This window comes from Cajanus cajan, chromosome 7, assembly GCF_000230855.2.
Source record: "Cajanus cajan strain Asha chromosome 7, NIPB_CcT2T_4, whole genome shotgun sequence".
Lineage (NCBI taxonomy): Eukaryota > Viridiplantae > Streptophyta > Magnoliopsida > Fabales > Fabaceae > Cajanus > Cajanus cajan.
Window position 1 is genome coordinate 51,947,255 of NC_138523.1, and position 25,495 is coordinate 51,972,749.

At 29.0% G+C, this 25,495-nt stretch overlaps 1 protein-coding gene, 1 non-coding gene and 1 pseudogene across 3 annotated transcripts; all 3 read right to left on the reverse strand.

Moving 5' to 3' along the window:
• Nucleotides 1-7,398: 7,398 nt before the first annotated feature.
• On the reverse strand, nt 7,399-9,229 carry LOC109812529 (peroxidase 12). Its single transcript, XM_020376516.3, has 3 exons — nt 8,938-9,229; nt 8,309-8,503; nt 7,399-8,198 (listed from the first exon to the last, which is right to left on the reverse strand). The coding sequence occupies exons 1-3, from the start codon at nt 9,199-9,201 to the stop codon at nt 7,578-7,580; spliced, it is 1,080 nt and encodes a 359-aa protein (XP_020232105.1). The 5' UTR covers nt 9,202-9,229; the 3' UTR covers nt 7,399-7,577.
• Nucleotides 9,230-13,956: 4,727 nt separating this feature from the next.
• On the reverse strand, nt 13,957-15,758 carry LOC109812536 (peroxidase 12-like; annotated as a pseudogene). The gene is made up of 3 exons (XR_014427967.1): nt 15,471-15,758; nt 15,188-15,373; nt 13,957-14,757 (listed from the first exon to the last, which is right to left on the reverse strand). The product of XR_014427967.1 is annotated as a peroxidase 12-like (transcript).
• Nucleotides 15,759-21,818: 6,060 nt separating this feature from the next.
• TRNAD-GUC (transfer RNA aspartic acid (anticodon GUC)) lies at nt 21,819-21,890 on the reverse strand. The gene has a single exon. It is a non-coding gene; the product is annotated as a tRNA-Asp (tRNA).
• Nucleotides 21,891-25,495: the final 3,605 nt, after the last annotated feature.

A 25,495-nucleotide genomic window follows, 5' to 3' on the forward strand; every position in this document is an offset into this window, starting at 1 on the left:
GTATAACTTTTAGTCCACAAAGTGATTTTGAATAACGTTTAAAAATGATTATTATTTTTATCAAAATCTGCAAGTGATTTGTTAGACTAGATGTAAGTCTTTGCTCTTCAATATTAATAGTAGAGGTACTTGTAAAATAGACTACAACACTCAAGTGAAAAGTAGTCTCACCAGTAAAGCATGAATTAATTGTCTTAGAAGTAGTGCATATGCCCTTTTGTAAGTCATGGAGTTATTTATAAGTGTGAAAATATTTTAGGCAATTATATATATACATATATATATATATGTGTGTGTGGGTGTGTGAGGGTGTGCGTGCGTGCGTGGGTGTACGTGCGCGTGTGTACGTCTTTTTATAATTTGTGTTCTATTTTAAATTTTAACGATTTAATCGTTAAATTAGAAATTTTTAACGTATAGATCAAATTTACAAATTTTTAAGAATTTTGAGAACTAATTAATACTTTGTTTCATTAATTCAAATTGATAGATAATCATAAAAGTATTGCATATGTTGATTTGAATTAATGAAATGAAATATCTAATAATTTTCTAACTTTTTAAAAATTTATAGACTTGATCTATGTATTAAGGACTTTTAATTCAATGGATAGATCGTTAAAATTTGATGTAAACATAAGTTATTAAGTAGAGTAAGTAGGATACCTAATTCGACCCTTCAATTTTTTGCGAGCTATCAAGCCATCACTCATTTTGTCATCCTTATAAAATACCATATAAACCACTTTGAGGATCAAAAGTGATATATTTCTAAATTAGAGGATAACAAAAATAACATATTTTCATCATACTAAAACCAAACTTGAAAATTTTTAAAGAGATTAAAAAATATTTTATCTTAAAATGTATGACAACTAGGTCGAATAGTGTGATCATCTAAAAAAATTTATGAAAACAAAACACTCCTAGTTTCAATTTAGTAGAATGCAGGTCTTCAAATAAATCTGATGTCATAGGTTCAAATCCTAAGAAATGTGATGATTCAAATCATACGGAATGCAATTTTAATATTGTTGGTTTGAGAATTACACTAAAATAATTGAGAAATTTAAAATATGAATTTTGTCCTTGTATTTTAGGATTAAAACAAATAAATAGAGAACTCACAAACAAAAGAAATTGATGTAATATATACACAATATCTTAAATTGTTATCATTATAATTTTAATGAATAAAAACATACAAGAACTTTAACATGATTAATTTTAAATTTAGTGTACAATTAATTGTATTAACGAGGCTCAACTTAAGATTCCATGCAAATTAACTTAAAATTTAAACAGTCAAATTGTTTATATTATTATTATTATTATTCTCATTATTATGATAAATGATGATATAGTCTGTTGTGATAAATAATTATACTTTATAGCAAAGGTTTAGATTAACTAATCAAGCCTTAGTCATTTCTTAAAGTTATAGTCATTCGTATATATGATTAGGGGGCTTCCAGAGTGTAATTTCATTTTTGACAAAATAGTACTGCATGTCTGGAGACTGTATGTGTCACGAAGAAGAAAAACCTGAAAGCATGAGTAATTCATACGTTCACAAACATTTTCTAGTAATTACTTTTATGAAATTCTTCACGCAAAAGACGTAACTAGGCATGGCAACGGGGCGGGGAACGCGCCCCGTCCCGCCCCCCGATACCCGCCGGGGATAAAATCTAGGTCCCTATCCCCATCCCTGGGTGGGGTTTGGGTTTCCCCGCCCCGCCCCGCCCCCGCTTTTATTTTCTTTTTTTCTTTTAAATAAATATGAACAATTTAAAAAAAAATAAAAGAAAAATAAAATAATAGAAATTTTTACATATAAATATTTATAATTTTGGTTTATATATATAAAAATAATTTTTTAATTATATTATTAAGCGGGGCAGGGACGGGGGCGGGGTGGGTATTAACATCCCCGCCCCCGCCCCCACTCCCGATTTTATCAATCGGGAAAAACCCGAACCCGAACCCGAACCCAATAAACACGAGTTTTCTCATCTAAATCGGGGCGAGTTCGGGCAGGTACCCACGGGAGCGGGTTAAATTGACATGCTTAGACGTAACACTCATTGGTTTGTATCATGGAAACTATTAATTCATGGCATGATGGGTAACAAAATCATGGCTGGGTGAGATAGAAAAAAAAAAAAAAAAAACACTGAATAACATGACACTTAAAATTCGTAAACCCATCTGTGTTAAAATTTTCCATATTATTCTTAACTCTTAAACTTAGTTAACTTTTTGTTAATAAAAATTCACGATTTTCTCTTTTTCTATTTTAAACTCTTTTTTCTTTTCAAATATGTCCTCCCGAAATTTCTTCTATCAAATAATCTTGTAATTTCTGTTCTTATATTCTTTAAATATTATGAATGACATATTTAATCCTTGTAAACATGAATTTTCTTTGATTCCTCGTCTAATTAAAGAGAAGAAAAGGTATATAAAAAATTTAAAAAAGGTAAACAACAGAAAAGATTATCGATAAAAAAAAAATTATGAAGGATATATATATCACAAAATTTTAACTAAGCCTTATTTTTATTTAAAGTTATAGAGGACGTGTAGATGTGGATTACGTTAAAGCTTAGTGTTATTTTATTTACTGTTGAAATTGTATAATCTACTGGCGATGGCAATTATTAATGTGGACCATGGATCCAAGTCAAGACAATAGAACACTCCTCCGAAGTACGAATATTTTTCATGCTGAAAGCAAATTAACATGCAACTAATAATTAATCCAGTTTTGCATTGACTAAAGTTGAGTGAGTAGTGCGTCCTCTCATCTAAACATTACAGCAAATAAAGCCAGCTTCATAATGCTGTTATATATATATATATGTATGATACCAAGCATCCCTTGAAATTTCAGCATGCAGTACTTGTGTTTTCTTTAACATAAATCCCTCAAATAATGACTCATGCCCGTTATAACAATGATTGATCCACATTTCATTACTCTATTACCTATTCTGATCCATTAATCATTTGCAATTATTCATTTTATATAGGTTAAATTCAGCTAGACTTTCCCCTTTTAGTCCCAGACATGCAGATAAAGACTTCACATGACACAAACTGTTCTTCATATAGAGTGGAGTAAATATTCTGCAAAATGCAATCATGTTTGACACTAGTGTGCCTTCTTTTTCCCTTTTTATTTTTCTTTATACTGTTATGATCATTACATAAGGGGGAAACTATGTATTAAAATAACAGTATGTGATCATACTGAATATGCTTGTGAACATTGCAAAGTTATTTGAGCATATATATATATATCTTATTTGTGTGAATGTGAAGTGTGATGAAATCTTTCTTAAAAAAACATGCATGTTTAGGTGAGCGTCATTTAATTATAACCTCAACGTGGCGGGACTAACTTACTGATGCATGTTTCTCATATGTTCATAAATTAGTTTGTCATAATTATAAAATTCAAAGATTAAATTTGTTGATTTGGTCATGCATGTTAGGACCAAATTGACAAACATGACCAATTATTTCAGAGATTAAATTTGGATTTGAACTTAACTAAATTTCAAAAACAAACATTATCACGTAAGAACGGTGCATATAACATTTAATTTGGTGAATGGTGAATAAGTGGTTGACATGGATAAGTTATAAATTAGGATGAGTACATGACTAGAAGCCGTACATTTAGGGATGTCTCCTAGTCCCCTGGTATCCCTACAGTATCATTAAAGACCCACCCTTATTTGTTTCTATATGCTTTGCATCTTTCCCTCTCCTCTTTTTCAATCAATTTCCTTTTGTTAATTCCCAATCAAGATAATTGCTGCTTTCATACCATTTTGGACTCATCCAAACATGGAGGCCAATCGCATTGATTACCTTGTACCTAATTGTGAAATGCTTAATTTACTCTATTACCTACGGTTCTTCATCAGCTATTTACAACATGTTTCAGGTGGTTGTATATCAAATCAAATTAATTAAACTAATTAGGACCGGAGTATTTTATATATATTAGCAAGTACTTATACAATTATATTAGATTCATTAGATGAGAGTTTAAAGCTTCACTCATTGAAGTTATGAACAATTTTTTTTTTCTGATGTCAAATCTGCTACTATAGTTAGAATTACGGGATATTGGTGACATTGGTGTCTGGTGAATTAATGTCACTCTTACTTCTTAAATTTGATCGGAGTATATTAGGTTGTTGTTACTATAAGAAAACTGTCATATAGTGACACACTTTATAGTGACACAATACGTGTCACTAAAAATTACTTTTACGCACATAATAAATATAATATATGTTGGTATATTATTAAAAAGTGTAGGTATAGACTATAGTGACACACAAAATATGTTGTTAAATCTCATTCAAAATCAACATTAAAATTGTATGTAACTATATGTCAAATAGGTATATACCTACATATATTATACTTATAGTGACAAAATATGTTGTTAAATAGGTATATACCTACATATATGCAATGCCTTATTCTTTGATTCTGATTTCTTATGTTGATTAATAGGTTTTTTTTTGTATAATTTGGTTTTTTTTAATGTATTATAAGAAAACTATTTTTTAGTAACACATTTTATATAGTGATATGATATTTATTACTAAAAATTACTTTTATCTATACTATAGATATAATATATGTTGATATATTGTTAAAATTCTATGCATAAATTATAATAACATACTATATATATTGTTGAATCTCATTCAAAATCAATACTAAAATTGTGTATAATTATATGTCAAATAGATATATACTTATAATATAACAAAAAAGAGATTTTGGTAACATTTGAAAAATGTTACCTAATTGTATATAAATGTTGTTAATTTACTTTTACAACATATTATCAAATGTTATATATATTTGATGTTACTAAAAACTTTAAATAGTATTTTTACATAATTAGGAAATATTTTTCGAATTTTATCAAAGTAGTAATCTTGTAACATTTTAATAATATTATCACTTATACTTTATGACTCCTAGTCTCCTACTAGTCCTTTAAGATTGAAGACATCTTTAGTTAGTTATTACTAAATAAAGTTCATTTATCTTAAGTATTACTCTATGATTATATATACTCTTTACGTGTCATTCATTTACTTGATATGAAACTTTAATTTAAGAAATAATTAGAGATTGAAGAAGTATATTCTTTGTGTGACATTTTTTTATTCAGTATGAGATTTTAATTTTAAAAATAATTAAAAAATATTAAAAAAATGTCATTATAGATAGAATAACATTTTAAAAATATTGTAAAATAACCTATTAACTCAATTTATAGTAAAATTTTAATAAATATAAGTAGATAAATATTGTTAAAAAAATAAAATATAATAAATGTTACATATGTAATTGTATATAATACTTTTTGTAGTGATATAGGGTGAATTTATATGTGTGGGGAAGAGGAAATTATGGCTCTAGTCGAACACTTTATTTCTTTTTACATTAGTTCTTATAGGACCATATGTAAGGGTTGGATACCTCTTATATCCATTATCCTCTTTCTTATATATATAATTTCCTGACAAAAAAAAATATCTTGATTGAGTGTTTGTTTTGATATATATAAGAGTTTAAAATAAAAATAGTTTATAAATATTTTTCTTCAATAAATTAAGGCGCATTAAACATCAAAATAAATAATATTAAAATACAATAATAATAACAAATAATGCTAATAAATTTGAGATCAGAACAAACTTATTGAAAATAAAATACAGGTTTAATATATTTGTAACTCCATTGTTGATAACTTTTAATTAGATTTTTAAACTAAAAAATTTTAATTTGATCCTTAATTTTTTACAATTTTTTGTAATTAAATTCTTGAAATCAGTAAAATTAATTAGAAGATAAAAGACTTTACAGCAACATTTTTTAAAAAAAAACTTAAAGAACCTAATTAAATTTTCTAAAAAAATTAAGGACCTATTAATATATTACACGTACGTACTTTCTCCGTTATATGTTATCGTGGCCAATTTTTAGCCGTTAGACGAGACAACTGACTTCAGGAATTAATTCTGAACTGGTACATACTTATGCATAACTCCATACAGCAAATATCATTCTTCTTCTTCTTTTTTATTTTACTTTTTGATAATATAAATATCACACACAGAGTGAAGCATACGGGAGGATTATATCACTAAGTTTCTGGAAATTTTTCTCTTCTTAAACTTTCAAATTTTACTGTAACTCCATTGTCATCAATTAGTTTCTTTATTTGGTAGCTAATGCTTGTGTGATTTAAAGCTTCTTTGACCTAATAATATAGTGACTATTTTCATATCAAGACCCATATACTGGTTTCAGGCTAGTTAGTTGGGCCAATAAAAGAAATAAGTAGAGGACAAATTTAAATACCAGCCCAAAAGAAATCAGCAATAATATGCACAAGTATTCTGTTGTGATTGTCCTCACTAGAGTTATGGACTATCAGACATCACTATACACTATTGCTATTTTTTACGAATGAAACTCTACACGAATTATACTAATAGTAGGAGTCATTTTTTTAAAAAACAAAATGACCATTAATTATTTATTTTCACCAGAAGTCAAGGGTCGTTAAATATAAAATATTAACCAATTAAAAGAATTTGTTTCATTCTGTATTATAGCTATTCGTACAGTTTAGCATTTTCCACGTAACAAACGGATCTCTATCTTGTATTTTGCTGTTACTTTTATATTGACATTTGACAATGTGGCAGCATACTATTAATATATTCAAAATCTAATCAATTGCCCAAAATCTAAATTACTATTACTATATAAAGCTCATCGAGTTCATTTACATGTTCAATCTTGCCACAATTAATATATGAGAAATGAAGCTGTTTTACATATTTATTTAACAAAATTTAATTTACAGTAAAACTTATTTGGAATTCATTAAAAAGAGATAATAACTTCAGTTTAAATAAATTAAAAAAAATTAAGTTAAAAGAGCTTTTGTACGTACAAGTTTAAATTAAGAGAGTCTATATAAAGGTCATGGCCTACACTGCGATAAACTCATATCAACTGTTCTAAATGAAACACCCCTTAATATTTGGAGAAAGTCTGCTTTGAAGAAATTATGTAAAAAAATATATTGTGCAATGTGCAGCATATACAGTGCAATATGCAACATATACAGTGCAATGAACAATTTAAAAATTGGTATCCTGATTCCTAACCTGATTAAGATGCCGTCTATTCAAGTCAACAAGTCCATGCCAGATCAAGTACTATAACTTATTTAATTTACCACGTTTATAATTTTAAACTTACACTGACATATTTAACAAAAATTTATATAGAATACAAGCAGAAGCAGCTAGCTTTTTAATTTTTCCAAAGTCCAAACTGTGACAGTAATTAAGCTCCTTCCATTATTAGTGAAGTACAACGTCTAGCTAGGAACATTAGACAATGATTCCTTAATTATCATCCTTCCGAAAACCCTCGAAATTAAACAAGAAGCAAGGGTTTACCAATATTATTCATGGCCACAACACACAGAATATGCACACACACATACGACCCGGTTACATTTCTATTATCTGTTCCACGACATCACCCACGATAGTGGTCAAGAAGGACTTGGTATCGGTGTTCCTAACGGAGCAATTGGCACGAATCTCCCCTTGTGTTCCCGTCAACACGCTAAGCTGACCCATCTTGAGCATAGCAAACACAAACTTCTCATAGAACAGACTCTGGTTGACGGCAAAGCTTGTGACAATGCCTTTGGTCCTCTTATCAGTGTACAAGTCTTGGTCGGAGTTGAAGAGGCCCTGGCGGTTCATGAGGTCAACGTAGTACTTGTTGTCGAAGGTGTTGGGGGATCGAATGTCCAAGACAGTGGTGTTGACGGTGGTGTTGGTGGGGCACGTGAGTCTTAGGTTTTTCCCGAATGTTTTGTCCATAACTGGGTCCTGGGTGGGGAATAGCCTGTCGGAGAAGGAGTTGCAGTGGCTGATGCCTATGGTGTGCCCACCTGAGAGGGCTACCACGTCGGTGGGGTCTAGGTTTTTTGTAGCCAACGAGTCTAGGATCGTAGTGGCGTTGCTTGAGGGTGGTGGAAGATTCGCCAGTGTATCGTTTCTTGTGGCAAAGGTTAATCCATCTCTTCTTCCCAATGGAATCTCGTACTCTGGTCCTCCTGACTGTGACAATAATAAACAGTACATATTATTGTCATCATTCTCTTGTTTTTATACAATATTATTATGATCTTCAACGTCTTCACATATATAAAATTAATATCGATACTTACGAGGAAAACAGCATCACGCGCGGCGAGGGCAGTGATGTCGGAACAGGAGACGACTCTTCCACAGCTCTTCTCCAGAAGACTACGAAGGTCCTCGATGATTTTAAAGGCCTCAGCTCTCAAAGTCAAGTTGGGTGGTGCATCTTTCTCACTTGGCCCACTTGCTGATCCATCCAATAAAACTGACCCATCGCAACCCTGCATCAGCATGTTTCAATTTGTTTTTATCTAATCACGCTAATAACTAACCACACTTATCAATGCATATTTCCTATTTATGCAAATAAAATGTTTTCAATAAATAGCTAATGTTCATTAGGCCTAATGATAAGAGATAGATTAAATTCCATATACATATATGAATTATGTACGTAATGATTGATATATCAAAAATTTAAAATCATACTATGTGTATGCATATTCACTACTACTGCTCCTTCTTTCAATTACACCTAAGTTAGTTATAATTATAATTAATTAAGGATATATATATATATATGACAAGTTTGGTTAGAACAATTAGTACTGATTGTCTGTTAATAAAACATTATAGATTTAGTAGAGTAACATGCTGAAAACAATGAAGGGCCGAACACATGCAGCTTAACTTTGGCCATGGATTAATTAATTACCTGAACAAAGCAGTCATGGAAGTGAAGGCGAAGCAAGCCAGCAGCTTGACCAATGTCATTCTTGAAGATCTTTTTGAGTTCTTTTCTGATGATAGATTCAAGCTTAGGACAGCTTTTATCATAGAAGGTATATGATAGCCCCTTCGCTGTAGGAGGCTTGGCTTGTGCCTCACACACTTTAATGGTGGAAACAGAAAGAAAGGTACAGATGAGAAGAAAGGTGAGGAAAGCACTCCTACCAAAAATAATAGAAGCCATGATCATGTGTGGAAAAGTAATGTCTTCTGATGTAGCAGCTATCTCTAGTATTTAAAGATAAGGAGTGAATGACAATGGACCACTCTGTGAATATATTCATAATTAATATTTTTGGTAGTTTAGCATATTAATATAAATTGACTCGGCCAAATTAGCATATTATTTTGTTACAGAACTCTTAGCAGCCGTGTGGTTGGTTCAAGGACGTTTCTACAGCAAACAAATTAGACAATGAAAATGGCAAGTTGGTAAGGGATATTTAAGATTATTGGATGAATAGAGAATATAAGATTAAATTATTTATCGGAATTACAGAAAAATTGTTACAACATATGACACATTATTTATTATTAAAAACTAATTTTTATAGATATAATATATATTAATATATTGTTAAAAAATTAAGATATAATGATATTTAATATATTTTGTTGAATTTTATTTAAAAATGATGAATACGAATTACACATATTATGTTATAATATTTATGGCGACACATTTTTGTAAATTTTTGTGAGGTGGATTCAATGTAAACTGGTGATTGTCATTGAATAGATAGAAACTGGTGTCAAAAATCAAAATAAGCAGAAAGTCAGGAGGTGAGTACAAGGGTTAGGTTAGCTTTTAGTGCAAGTGGGCGGCAACGTACATGTTCAAAATTCCCTTATATGCCCTTTTTGAATTTTAACAACGACGCTATTCTGACACAAGTTAGAACAAACGTGGCACCTGTATTTCAATTTCATGAACGTGGAATAAATTCAATTCAGTTTTGATGGCTACTAACCCTTTATTTTGTCAATGTCTTGTAACCAAAGATGCATGATGCGAGAATTTTTCTTGTAATTAAGATGGTGATGCGGGAAATTTTACTCTTTTTTTGATAAAAAAATTTAAACTTCATTCTTTCATGCAAATTACTTTAATTTCTTCAGTATTATTTCCTAGCAACCTATGTCCCGGAAACATTGTACTGATAAGACCATTTTTACCTTTAGGTACCAAATTAAAAAGACATTGCCTCCCTTTTCATTATATATTACAATTTTCAACTTTTATATATATCATGAAACATTTTATATTTTTTACTCAACGAGTTAGATTAATATAAGCTTGTCTTGTGTTTTAAAAACCAAAAACCTTAACCGGATCAAAATAACATTTGAACAATCTGATCAAAAAATGGAATCAAATAACGATTAGGATAGATTCCTCTAAACTTATGCCTTGCTCAGTATCTTCACCGTACTTGCAAATTGCAAATGGCGTGTTCAATCCGTGTAAGTTGACAGACTTATATTTAACTTTAATTTGATTTAATAGCCTTTTGTTTTTTCAAACATTCGAAGGCCCGAGCTAACAAAAGCATATTGGACTTTTATATATCTTTTTCTACATCCATCCCACTTGTACATTATGTACGTACGTGGTCTGTTTTCCCTTTTATCAAAATAAAAATAAGAAATAAAATTGTGGAATAAGATAAATGATATGATAAATTAAGATAAAAAAAATTATTATAAAATATATGGTATGAATATAGTTATTTATTTATTATCAATAGTATATTTGTATTTTCATTCAATTGTTATCACATCATTTATTATATATTTATTTTTATTTCTCCTTTCCTGCCAATTCATTCACCCCATATCAGGGTTATATCTCTCATCTTTGAACAAACCCCATTAAGAAGCGAGTCATTTTGTCTGTCATTTGAGCTTAATTTGTTAGGAGACAATAAAGATGTAATCATAACATATCCACGTACGTTGTTCGTTTTTCTTAACGTAAGACCACATGTCACGGAACTTAACGTGACAATCGGCCCAACATTATTAGGGTCGTCTTACAAGTTACAAGGCTTCTTAGTCAATAGCCAATAAGGACATTGGATGCAACTTCAACATTATCTGTTACACTGTTAATTAGTTTAGTTTTCCGCATACTACATATGATTTGATTTATTAACATAATTAAATATAAAAATTCAGCATAATTTTACTAAAAATTCAACTATAAAATTCCTTTTATATGTTAAAATTTATATTATTTTTATGTAAAAAAAGATTAATCTGTCAGAATAAAGCGTCTATTTTAGTTTAAATAAATTAAGAATTGTAAATTTGAGAAAACATCATGTTTTAATTTGATTGGATACAATCATGCATAAATAATGATCAATGAAAATCATGTAATAATTAAAACCGTCAATTGAAGAATACCATACCAAGCAGATTTTTTTTCTAGGATTAACTGATTATTGTTAACTACACTAGACTTAGTAAATGAAAGTTTGTGACTTTATTTATTAAAAAAATCTTGACTTTATTATGAGACGGGAACAGGAAATGCTGTTCGACTTAAATGTTGTGTAGAAATTTTTGGGAAACATTTAAGTTTGAAATCTGTTCTTACCGGAAATCTGTTGTAGAGCTGATCCGCCGGGTAAGATCGGTGAGCCTCCTTTGCTGGGTGTATTGGTGCTCCGAGATGGGGGAGGTACCTGCAAAAGAGACTCCGATGCTAAAGTTAGGGTTTGCATGAGTAATGGTCTCATATATATAATGCACGTACCTTAAGGTGATCTAGGTTTGCCTTGGGCTTTTGGGCTTGAGATAAGATATATCATGATATGATATGATATAATTGAAGGGCGGATCTGGTCTGGGACGAGATCCTCGGAATCAGGTATGATTCGCTCAAATGCCGAGCTGACGTCATGCACCGCGTGCCCGGGACTACTTATTTGCAACACTAATCCGGGCTAGGAGCCCGGGTGCGAAGTGCAGTTAATACAAAATCCATTGATGATAACGTGGATATATAAAAGTGATATTAATTTATCTTATAAGTTAATTTTATAAGATTAAATTATATATAAAAAAAATTGTATTATATAAGATGCATCAAAGTTTATTTTATATATTATAAAAAAATTGATCATTTATTATTTATTTATGTATGAAGTTTAATAATGTTAGACTTGGAAGTGTATTGAGAAAATTTTAAATTTTATATCAACTAAAGATTAAATTAATAAAGAGTATATAAATAGGAAATAATTTTTACCATACATGTTAATTTTGTACAATGGAGTTTGAACTATAAATCCACATTGTAAGATAAATGAAAATAAATCAAAGCCACAGTGAATCATAAAGAGATAGTTAAGATAGAGACTTGTCTAATACCATAAAGAGAAAGAAAAATAATTGTGAAACTTATTATAAAGAGAAAGAAAAATAAGATAAAACTTTGTATTGATTGCAACTCCCAATAATTAATTATTATTAATTAGTTTTTATTGTCTATGAACATATTATATACAATATTTCAAAATTATCAATTGTTAAGAGATCTTCCATCAGTAAGACAACATCATCTTATATGATAACATTTTATAAATATGAACAATTCTCATTTTATAAGTTGATATTATAAAATTAATATTAATTCTAATTTTATAAAACTAATTTATAAGATAAATATCACTCCTTACATATATACGTTATTATGTTTTATTTCTAATTGACATGAGTTATTTAACACATTTCACTCATATTAAAAATTGAACACTTCAAAAATAAAATTTATAAGACTAAACATATACAAATGATTAGGTAAGTTGATAAATCTATCAACAATCACCAGGAAAATTGTTATTGGTTTGATTCATGAATCCTAGAGCTAAGGAGCCATTGACGCGGATAATAGTCCGATATTTAATTTCTTGATCACACTTTGTAGAGTGGTGTCATGGAAGGATTTAAATCGCCTTCAATTATTTGATGACAAAATGAAGAAAACTATGCCTATTCAGTCATTTTGGACCAGCCTGCAACAATGACCTTGCAGTGGCCCAGTTTGTTGATCATCCGAAGGCCTTAAAATTGTGTTGTGGGTAGCTACGGTGGAAGTGCCCAAATTGGACATTGGCCTAGAATAAATGTACCTAAAAACTTTAGAGGAGAGTGATTTTTTCAAATTTAGGAAAGTGAAACGAGAGTCAAAATATCGTGTTTTATTTTTTAAGCATATTTTTTTCTCTCTTAAATTTTTGAATTTTTATAGTGAAATTCTATTATTTGTTAATTCTTTTCTTTTAATATTTTTATAAAATTATTGAAATATTTATAATTTTATCCTACTTTTTATTATATAAATATAATCTAGATTATTCATTTTATAACTAATTTGATTTTTCTTTTGGATTTTTTACTATCCATATAGAATTTACCGAAATCCCTCTTTCTATAAGAATACAGTAACAATTCCTTATATATTTCTTCCAATTTTTGTTTCATTTTTCATATATTTTGAAAACGTGAAATGAGAAAAAATGATTAATAACTTATAAATTATAAATTATATTATGGAGATTTTATTTTACTTACTCTATTACTATTTATAAATTATAGCAATAATATTTATATTTTTCCTCTCCTCTTTTGTAAATCAAAAAAGGTGACTTTTTTTTTCTTTATTATTCTTCTCCCTTTTTTAATTGACTTTTATAACCAGTCCAACATAATAAAAAAAAATGGTTTTTATGATTTTCAATTTATTTTGACATTTTATTTGTTTGGTTTTTTATTTATTGATACAGTTTTTTTTTTCGTGTTAAATTAAATTGGTTTAGGTTTAATCAATATTTTAGTCCCTACAATCGTGCTAATTTTACAATCTTTTCCATAAATGAAAAAACCAAGTTTTAATTAGTTTCCACATAAGTTAGGTTTTAGTCTCAAACACGGTGAATAACATAAATCAAACACCAAAATATCAAGCAAGAACCATGGTTTACAAACTCGGTTAAACACAACATGTGACAAAGGAAAGAAAAAACACAACACAGAAAGGGTTGCATGGCATGCAGTAAGTAAGACGGGGAGAAACTCCTTTATGTATGGCCATTAGTTTATTAATTAACGTTAATTCCTTAATTAATTTCAGAGTTTAGCAGTGAAATCCACCCCGTCTTCCACTACAACAGAGGTGACGAGCTTCTTGTTGTTGGGAATGGAGCATTTGGCGCGAACCTGCCCTTGTTTTCCCGTCAACACATCCAACTGACTCAACTTCACAATCGCATCGGAAAACTTGTCGAAGAAGAGTTTCTGATTGGTGGCGAAGGACCTCACAATTCCCGTGGTCCTGGAGTCACTAAAGAGGTCCTGGTCCGAGGTAAAGAGACCCTGGCGGTTCATGAGGTTAACGTAGTACAAGTTGTCGAACACGTTCGGGCTTCTCACGTCCAGCACCGCGGTGTTGTCGGAATCCGCGCTGGGACACGTGTCGCTGAGGCTGTCGGCGAAGGAGGGGTCGATGGGAGGGTCCGTTTGGTTGATTCGGTCGAAGAAGGTGCCGCAGTGGGCTCGCCCGAAGGTGTGCGCGCCGGAGAGCGCCACCACGTCGCTGGCGTCGAAGTTTCTGCGTCCGAATGTGTCGAGGAGCTCGCCGGTGCGGAAAAAACGGCGGCGGAAGGTTGTTTGTGCCGTTTATGCTAAAGGTTAGGCCGTCCTTTCTTCCCAGTGGCACGTCGAATTTTGGCCCCCCTGCCTATACAAAATGGAACCAAACCAAACTCAAATTTCATCCAATCGATTACTAATGCAAATTAGGTTGAATTTTTTAATTTATAATAATACATATAAAGTGTGTTCTTATGAAAGAATCAAGTTAATGTTTTTTTTAATAAAAAGACATGTGTTCTTATTAAATATTCAGGGTATGGTCTCTTAAAAATATAAATAATATAGTTAAGTGCCGAGGCTCTTTCTACCACAAAAGTAAAAGAATAAAGTGTTATGGTCGGCACCGGTAGAGAATAATTGTACTTAATTTTTTTTATCGTGAAAGTATGTGTCATAAAAATGATCATTTGAAAGATGCTTTTCTTATATAATTATTTTTCGAATATATATTTTTAAAATGTATTCATGCAAAATAGATAAATAAATAAGAGCATAAATGAAGTGAAATGAATTACCTGAGAAACAGCTTCGCGTGCCGCTAGAACAACGAGGTCAGCGCAAGAGACAACCCTTCCACACCGCTTGTGAACAACAGATCGAAGGTCTTCAATGGTCTGCAATGCCTCTGGTCTTATCCCTATGTTTGCGGGTTGGTCCCTTTCATTTGGACTTCCATCCAACAATATCGACCCATCGCAACCCTTTATCAACAAAGATCATAAAATACAAAAAATAAGTGTATTTTTAACATCTTTGAGTGTACAATTTTAGTTAGATCGAGTTTGAGGAATTTTGAACCTGAACGAAGCAGTCATGGAAGAAGATCCTGAGTAAGGCAGGAGCCTGACCCTTGTCCTGGATGAAGACCTTCTGGAGATGTCTTCGAACTATGGTTTCAAGCCTGGGACAGGTCAACCAATAGTAATTCCATGAGAGTCCATCCACAATTGAAGGCCTTGCATCAGAGGAAGCAGCAAAAAGTAGTAAGCAAGAAATAAAGAAGAAAGAGCAGAAGGGAGTGCAAGTGGTACTGCCACTAGCTCTACCCATCATTGCTTTGGCTGAGTGATACTTGAAATTAGGAGCATTCACAATTATTTATAGGACTGGGAAGTGCGAAACCCTGGTGGCGACACATATATGCCTCCCACTTTAATTTCTTTCATCCATTTATTTATTTCAGAAACACAGCGGATATTAAATAAATAACTTTAAGAATTTAGGCACATGAGAGACATGATCATCCAAGTGACAAAATTATGTATGTAACCAATATAAAAAAAAAATATGGTAAATAATGCTTGCTCTCTACGAATTCTGTCATTTAATTTGATGATTTTACATTTTTACTCTTATTCAATTTATATAATAATTTTTTTAACATTTGTCAATTACGTAAATATAAAATTATGTCAAATTAATTATTAAAATATGTAACATAATTCAAACAAATCCTTATACTTAAATTCTTAATTATATCTACTGCATATTTGATATGAAGTTTCACCCATTTTCTGTGTGGTTCCTATTAATAAGGTCTTCATGCAACAATGTTGAGAATGAAAAGAGTGATCATAAACTACTATATATTTTTGGGTACAAAAACTACTCTATATTTGAGAGTACACGAGAATAAGAAATCTTGCTAAAAAGAGAAAAGAAAACCAAAACGAATGAGGGAATGTGACTCAAGAAAACTAATTAGAGCTACCAAACTTAAAATTACAGTAAAATAATCATGCATGATGCATAATCCAAACTACATGGGCCTTTCGGCCTTGTAATTTTTTAACCCTGACCCATCCTTCTCAACTCTGATTTAAGATGGTTAGGTTGAAATATTATAAGCCTCATGGTATATATATCTTTTTTTTTAATAAGTATATTTTTTTAAAATTCTCTTAAATTCTTACAATATTTTTAATTTTTTTATTCTTTAATATTTTAATTTTACATCTCTAACTTTTAATTTATCACTTTTTTCTTCTTTTTTACACACCTCATCTTTTTTCCTTTCGGTTTTTATATGTATTTCTTTATTTTTTTTCTCATTCTCCACTTATTTCAATAAATATTCTTAATTTTCTTGATTTTTCACATTACTTTCTTTCCTCTTCATCTCAATCACTTTTCACATACACTCAAATCGTAGAAATGGAGTACAGTGGTGTTATAAGCATATGCGACTTCTAGGATTTTCAAAATGAATCAATCTAATCCATTTGACCCGACACACCTTAACTCACTTTTTAAGTGAGTTGACTTAGTCTAACCCACCAACCTTAATATTAAAAAATTTCTAATTCGGTCCAGCCTACCACGAGTTGGTGAATTAAACGGACTGGTCCACCAACCCACCTAATATATTTTTTAAAAAAATCTAATTTATAATAAAATCCAATTTAAAATAAACTCCAATCTAAAATTAAATAACCTCTAATCTAAAATAAAAATTGTCAAACTAAATATTATGCATACAACATTAAACTTAATTAAAGTGTATAACTTTAAAAAAAAAATATAAAAAAAACACTATGATAAATACTTTATCTCAAATTAATTTTCATTTTTATTTTTAATTTATACATTGCTGTAGAAGCAGCATGTCAACTTTCTTTTATAAAAAGGAAAGAATCATTGAATTTTAAATTTTCATACTAATGAAGCTTAAATATTAAATTTCTTTTTTTAGTGTGAGTGTGTGTGCGCCAATTCGGTCTATTTAAAAAAAAAATACGTTTAAGTGTTTTCTTAATTAAGAAGATGGCATTAAGTTTTTTTTTCATCCAAAAATTGACATCAATTTAGTTTCATAATAATAGAAAGTGACATGTGTTTGTTTAAGAAATACCCAGAATCATTTTTTTCTCATCGTTGCATATTTTTAATAAAATATAGCATTAAATTATGGAGCGTTTGATGATCGACGTTATCGCGAAAAGAAGAAGCGGAATTAAAAAAAGAAGCAGTGCACACAAAAGCAAGTGTTGATTACTCATTATGGAGCGTTTTCTGCAAAAGAAGTAATTAAAGTAATGAAAAAATGGAAATGTGCATCCATTTTCAGATGGAGTGCAGTGGACAGTGGAGGAATAAAAAGATAGGATAAAAAAGAACAAGAAAAAATAATTAAAATATAGGGTGTTGGTCCATGTGTTAACATGTACGAGAAATGAATAGTAACTTTATTTTTCTTCTTAAATTAAATATTTCTATTTTACTTTTTTCTTACTTATTTTCATTTATTCCAATTCTCTTTTTTCCTATTTTTATTTCTCCTATTTCTCACTTTATTTTCCATGATAATCACCTTGAAAACGTCAACTGACGTCCGAAAAACACCTTAAACTTGTTTTTTTTTTTTTTTTAAGTTTTCCAAAAAAAATTAAAAGTTATGATCTGGAAACATCAAATAAAGTTATATTTTATTTAAGCTAAAAACAAATTTTAAAGCATATATTAAACGAAGTTCTGGAGTCATTTGAGTAATAGATTAAAGTAGTATAGAAATAGTTAGGAAAAAAATATTATATTGATAAAATATATATAGGTTAAAAAAGATATATCTAAAAAGAGTTTGTGGGAGACATTTGAGCAGCAAAGTTAAAAATTGGCGGGGAGCATGATTAGGTACAGACCCTCTATTCCAAAAGGAGCCCAATGTACATCTCATCAATCATCATGCTACACCTTTCAAATACGCGTCTCTCCTCTTAAACATTAAAATAATAATATCTTTTAATAAATTTATTATACAATAATTATTTAATTTAATAATTTATAATTTAAATTAATATTTTAATTATTTATGATAATTTCGAAATATATTTTCAGACAATTTATCATTTTCCAATCTGCAAAGATAAAACAATGATGATTATATAATATCGTACTTTAAATTTAAATAATTATATTCAAATAACATTTAATAGTGACGTACATATTTTCAACTAATAAGAAATAATTTTACTCTTCTAAAAAGAAGTGTATTTATAATTATTAATTATAGATTAATGATTAAAATTTATAATAAAAATTATTTTTATAAAATAAAATATGTAATTAATTATAATATCAATGGTTAATTAAAAAATAAAAATTAATATTATTTAATAATTATTATCATATTTATTCTTTAAAATACAGTTTATTGAGAAGTTAGATTCACTAAAAACAATAGTTTATATTTTTAAGATAATTATTATAAAAAAATAAATAAAACTTATCTTTTATATAAATTGTGATTGAATGTTGACATAAAAGTATTTCATTGACAGAACATCACCACTAAATCTATTAAAATAAATTAAAATTAAATTATTCTCTTAATTTTTTATTTGGTTGATTTAATTTGTTTTTATTTAATTAATTCAATTTCGTCTTTTATTACCATGAAATGTTTAATTTGATTTCTTAATTCCTTAAAATGATGTAATGATGTAATTTTTTTTTCCAATTTTAACTAAAAACTTTATACTTTTATACATGTATCACAATAAAATAAAAAATAAAAACACTAATAACACTGTTCCTAACACCTTAATTCATCAAGCAATAAAAGTGAAATTTTGACAGTCATGTCAAATGTGACAATCGTGTTACTCACGTCAAATCCAACCTTATTGATCGTCCTCAGATTACTCAAATACTTATACTCAGTCCATGTTGCTCGTGCATTATGTACCCGTTAGTTATCTTTTTGACAAATTGGCAACAGATAGATGGAACGAGTAAATTAGGCTTTTTGACCAAAGTGGGGTCGTTGACTAACTTATTTACGTAAATGGGGCTCTTTTAAAAGTATTTACGCATTTGAGGCTGTTTATAACGGTGTCGCTATGGTCTATAGCGACACCGGTGACACGTGGCATTTTTTTTTTTTTTGCCCAAAATGGGCTGGACTGAGTCACATCAGTGTCGCTATGGGCTGAGCCACCAAAAATGATGTAGCCCATAGCGACACTATGTAAGAAAAAAAAGAAAAAAACAAAAATAATTTAAATGTAACTTAAAAATAATAAATTGAGTTATTTATTATATATTTATAAAAATAAAAATAAGTTGTTTAAAAACATAATTTTAAAATATGTATTTTAATTATTTATAAAAAAACAAAAATAATTTAAATGTAACTTAAAAATAATAAATTGAGTTATTTATTGTATATTTATAAAAATAAAAATAAGTTATTTAAAAACGTAATTTTAAAATATGTATTTTAATTATTTATAAGAGTGGCGCTATGGCCTAGTGTCGCTATAGGCCATAGCGACACTAATTTTTTTTTTTAATTATTAACTTATTTTATTTTAAAATTTCTTTATTTTATATTAATTTTATATTTCTGTTATTATAAAAATTTATTTAATTTCAACAAATTATTTGAAAATGCATGTGGCAGACAAATTGGGTCATGAGATGCCAGGTTGAATAGTTTTGGCTTCATTGTGGAGATTGAGATGACCGAAAAGACTTGCATTATGTGTGAAAGATAAGACAAAATTAAGGCCCCACAATATTATTTACTCCATCTTTCGAGTGATAAGCCTGCTACATTGGTCCGTTTCCTTATTTCCCCTCACGAGTCGCTATGGCCTATAGCGCCGAAAATTCGCTATAGGCCACAGCGACTTGTTTTTTTTTTTTTTTTCAAATTTTAAAATATTAATTTAATAAAGAAAATACAGAAAAGATAAATATATAAATATAGATTTATATAAAATTCATAAAATAAATTAAAAAGTGAAAAAACTAAATTAAATAAATAATTAAAAATGGCGCTATGGCCTATAGCGACACAGTGTCGCTATAAGTTATAGCGCCACTAATTTTTTTTGTTATTTTTTTTTTAAATTTGTAACTTAATTTGTTTTAAAATTTCTATATTTTATATTAGCAAATAAATATTAATTCTTTTATTTTTGTATTATCATATAAATTTTAATTACTATTTATAAAATTATTTTTCCATTAATTTCTTTATTTTATAAATATATATATATATATATATATATATATATATTTATGTATTTATAATAGTGGCGCTATGGCCTATAGCGACACAGTGTCGCTATAGGCCATAACGCCACTTTTCTTGACGTTTTTATTTTTTTAAATTATGAACTGTATTATTTTTTTTATTCTTTTATTTTTACATTATCATATAAATTTTAATTACTATTTTATAAATTTATTTTTTCATTAATTTCTTTATTTAATATATTTTTTGATTTTAAAAAAAAAATTAAAATATGGGGCGCTATGGGCTATAGCGACTTCATTCAAGCTGTAGGTGTCGCTATGGGCTGCAACAACTTCGTCAATATGGCCTTCATGGCTTATCTGGAGTTACAAAAAGGCCACGTGGCATGGGTGTCGCTATGGCCCATAACGACACCGTTGTAAACAGTCCCAAAGGCGTAAATACTTTCTAAAAAGTCTCATTTACGTAAATAAGTTGGTCAACGACCCCACTTTGGTCAAAAAACCAGTAAATTAACATGATAATTCCATTTTAAGGGTGCTAACCCATGACCACGAGGATAAAACAAAAAAGAATTAGAATGTGTAGAGGAACTTGAAGAACCTCACCACCCTCAACTTATAATTAAAATTGGATTTAAATATATTTTTAGTTATTTAAATATAAAATAAAATTATTTTTTATCTATCAAATTTAAAATTTTATATTTTTTGTATATAATTTGAAAAGAAAAAAAAACATTTTAATCTCTTATTGAAGTATTGTTAGTGAATTTGTCAAATATTACTTCACAAAATCTATCTATCTATCAATATTCTTGTTAATTAAAATATTACATTAAATTCAATTATGTCTCAATTTGTCACAATTAATTATATTATTAGTAGCTTGAAAAATTAAAATGAATTCTTTTGAAAAACTAAAAATATTAACTTTAAATTTGATTGGAAAAGAATAAATTTATTCTAAATTTAAGAAAATAAAAATATATTTAGATCTTAAAAAAATTTTAAGCATAGAAGAACACATGGTGGTTCTTAGTGTGATAAAATACCAAACTCTTTTTAAGTGAAGCAAATAGGTAAGAGTATAAGTTGCATAAATTATTATTGAACACAGAAATCACTGTATAACATAAAAATAAAATAAATAAGAATGTAATACGCCGTTGCCGGGGATCGAACCCGGGTCGTCCGCGTGACAGGCGGAAATACTCACCACTATACTACAACGACTTAGCTGATAGCTGTGGATATATAATTATATATAATAGTTGGATTGCATCAAGTATCCCCACATCACTGTTTTTAAGATTTTTACTGTTATTGATAATTTTGTTTCAAAATTATCTAAAATTGAAACTTAGCTCATTTTGACTATGCTATCTAATAACCTACCAACCAATATTATAATGAATGAGATAAATTAAGTTCATGAAATTATTCAGAAAAAAAAAAAAATAATAAGAGGAGAAGAAAAAATGAGGGTTGAGAATGGAGAAGAGTGGCATCGGAGGGAACCGCAGAGGGCAGCAACTGGAATTACCTCCACTTATTGAGAGCGTTGCTCTGACAAGGCAACGGGCCTGGAAACTTTTTCGCAGGTCAATTACACCCTCACGTGAGACCGGCTTGCTCTGTATGTTTCACACAGCACCGACCAAACACTTCGGGCACTCCCTTCAAGGCTGCTGCGACCACGTGGTTCCCCACCCCACCACATCTACACCCTTCCACACACTTTAATACTCCCACTTGGGTTACAGGCACGTGTTACCATGCCCAGTGCTCCTACTGCTCTTCTCATCGCCTTATAAACACTAGGCATGTTTTTCATACCAACGGTGTGGGACTTCCTTTTCTTACAGCGTACCGACGCAAAGCAAAACACCACGTGAAAAAAGTGCAATTCACAAATGTATGGATTCACAACGCAAGGAATCTTTGATCAACAACACTCTGCCTTTGCACTTGCAAGTTGCACCCAATTAAGTGCCTCTCTTCAGCCTAATGCCTGTAACATTAGATTATATCGCCCCTTTTTTTATATACTCCTTCTTTTGGAATCTCTTCACTCTATCTTTAATAAATTTATATTCTAATGACCAAGAAAAAAAACACTACTCCAGTTTGTTTGTCTAAATAAAACTGAATTTTTACTGCAACTCGACTGCTTTTAAGTTTTTATAATTCTAGTTTTTTAATATTAAATAAAACGTGTTTCAATAAGTTGTATTTAAATTAGTTTTTAATTACTAATATTGATTGACATAAGTGATAATAATTTGTATTTCTTGATCAAACTATTCAAGATTTTAATCCTTGTCTTGGACATGAAAAAAAATTATGTTAAGAGGAAAAATATCCCATTATATTATACGTGTTTATATTTTTGACAAAAATTAGTTATTAATATTTTGTATTTAAATTATGGTTACAAAAAAACAGTTGTTGATTTAATTTTGAAACCTTTTCAGGTATATGTACCCTCCATATTTCTTATTTACTGAATCAACCGAGTAAAAACTCTTTGCATTATTAATGATTAAACATGGAGGGTCACGTATCCTTCAACTCCTTATCTAATTGAGTAGGTCGAATTAAGGATCATTTACGGGTTTCTTATCGAATTGGTTTCCTAAGATTAATCAAGACAGTAATTCTCGTGATTCATGCATATATTTGATTACAGTTATAAATGTGATTTAAAGACTCATTGTGAAAAATAAAATCAAGGCATATTCAAGAGATTGAGATCGGAAAAAATTTTTATTCCTTAATATGACACTCATATATATATAAAAAGAATTATGAAATATAAGTTACACTCATCAAATATTGTTAGGTTTTCTTAGAATTCATATCACTAAAAATTTCTCGGTCGTTATCCCTTACTATAATAGTATAATTAAAAAATAAACAATAATAAATGTAGTTTTATATAAAAATGTGTGTAGTATTTTTAGATAGGTTAAGTATGTACTTAATAATATAGATAATTAAAAGTGGAAATATACTTTTTTTACACGAAGATTAAAAGATTTGAATTTAAATCACTTCATTTCAAACTATTTTATCTAAAATTATTTAAATTTGAGTTGATAAATATTCGGTCAAACACATATAAAGATAATTATTATTTCTTTGATGATTTTAAAAAATGTGTCCAATTTTAAAATATATTTTTTTTGAAATAAAATTTTGTTTATATTATTTTATCATCAAAATTATAATGACATTACCGGAATTCAAACTTATGATTATGTACATAATTTTACATATACTTTTTTTCCCTATGTTTTTTTTTCATATTTTCCCTTCAATTAAATAAAATATTTCAAATTTCAAAATTATTTCCTTTCCCATCCAAATTTCAAAATCTTTGCCTTAGACTTATTTGTGAATTCTATGGTTTCCTTTGCGACTTGTGAATTCTATGGTTTGTTTAACTCTAATGTTGCCTTCTATAGAAAATTCATTAATATAATATTCCCAGATTAAAAGTAATGTGAAGCAGACTTATTGGATTTTTTAAAACAAAATACAAAGAACAAAACGAATGCATTCGGCATAGAATAAATAAAAGAGATCTGTTAATTAGTACGAAACGAATACGTTGATAACGATATTTAGAATCAAGGTTGTCTCGAGAAATTATGGAGTTTAAGGTAAATTAAAAAATTGGATTTTATTTTAAAAAAAAATATATGATCTGTATAATATTTCAAAATTGATAATTAAATACTATTTTGAACGCGATTTTTAATTAGTAAAATTATTAATTAAAATTTGATAATCAAGTTATTTAAAAAATTTACTCTATAATTATTCATTGAAACATTTAAAAAAATCATTATTACAAATAATTCGACATTCATATTCATTAATCAGTAGAGTTTGATTCTTATTTTGAACATAGAATGATTACCAAAAGTAATGTCTTACTTATAGAGGTTAACCTAGTAAAAATGAGTTATACTTCTTTATAGTTTAATTTTTGTATTCATTTTAATATATAATTTTTGCTTTAATTTACGATAAATATATAAAAAAAAGTTCTACCACCTTTTAAATGAGTAAAAGTTTTGAAATAATTTACAATAATAATATTTATGCATATACATATTTTTAAGTTATTTAATTTTATTAATAAATTAATTATAAATAATAAAATAAATTTATTATTTTAATTATATTATTAAAAAAAAAAACTAAACTTGAAAAGGAGCCTAAAAGGCTAAAACTACGGTTTCGTTCGCCTTGCGGCAGCCACGGCACTGTGTAGAATGGAAGTGTGTATTCATATTATTTGAAATATTGGATTTGCGATTTAAGTCTCAGCTATTTTTTTTCCTACTTTTTCTTTATCATTTCCACCGTTTTTCAGTTTGGAAATATGAGGTGCCTGTTTTGATTATTCCTTTTGGTCAGGATTATTTGACCAGGTCTTGTATTATTTTTCTTACCTTCCAGCGACCAGTTAAAAGCATTAGAAAAAGAAAGAAAGAAAAAACCTTAAAATATCTCACAAAGTCAAACTTTTTTCATCAAGTTTGACATTAATTCACGCGATTACTCCCCCGTTGGTCTTCATATTCTGCATGCTAGTATTTCTTGCGCTCGGTTTTTCCATTGTAAAACAAAACGAAAACTCTAATTAATTAGCATTTGAAAACTTACCATCCTACAGTGTTATTTAATATTACATTTAATGATGTCACAAGGTGGGGGTGCTAATCCACTTGAGTTATCTACGCAAACTTATGGGATGAATAGAAAAATAAAATAAAATAAAAAATACTTCCGAATATGAAACTCAATTATAGAGCAAGAAACTTGAC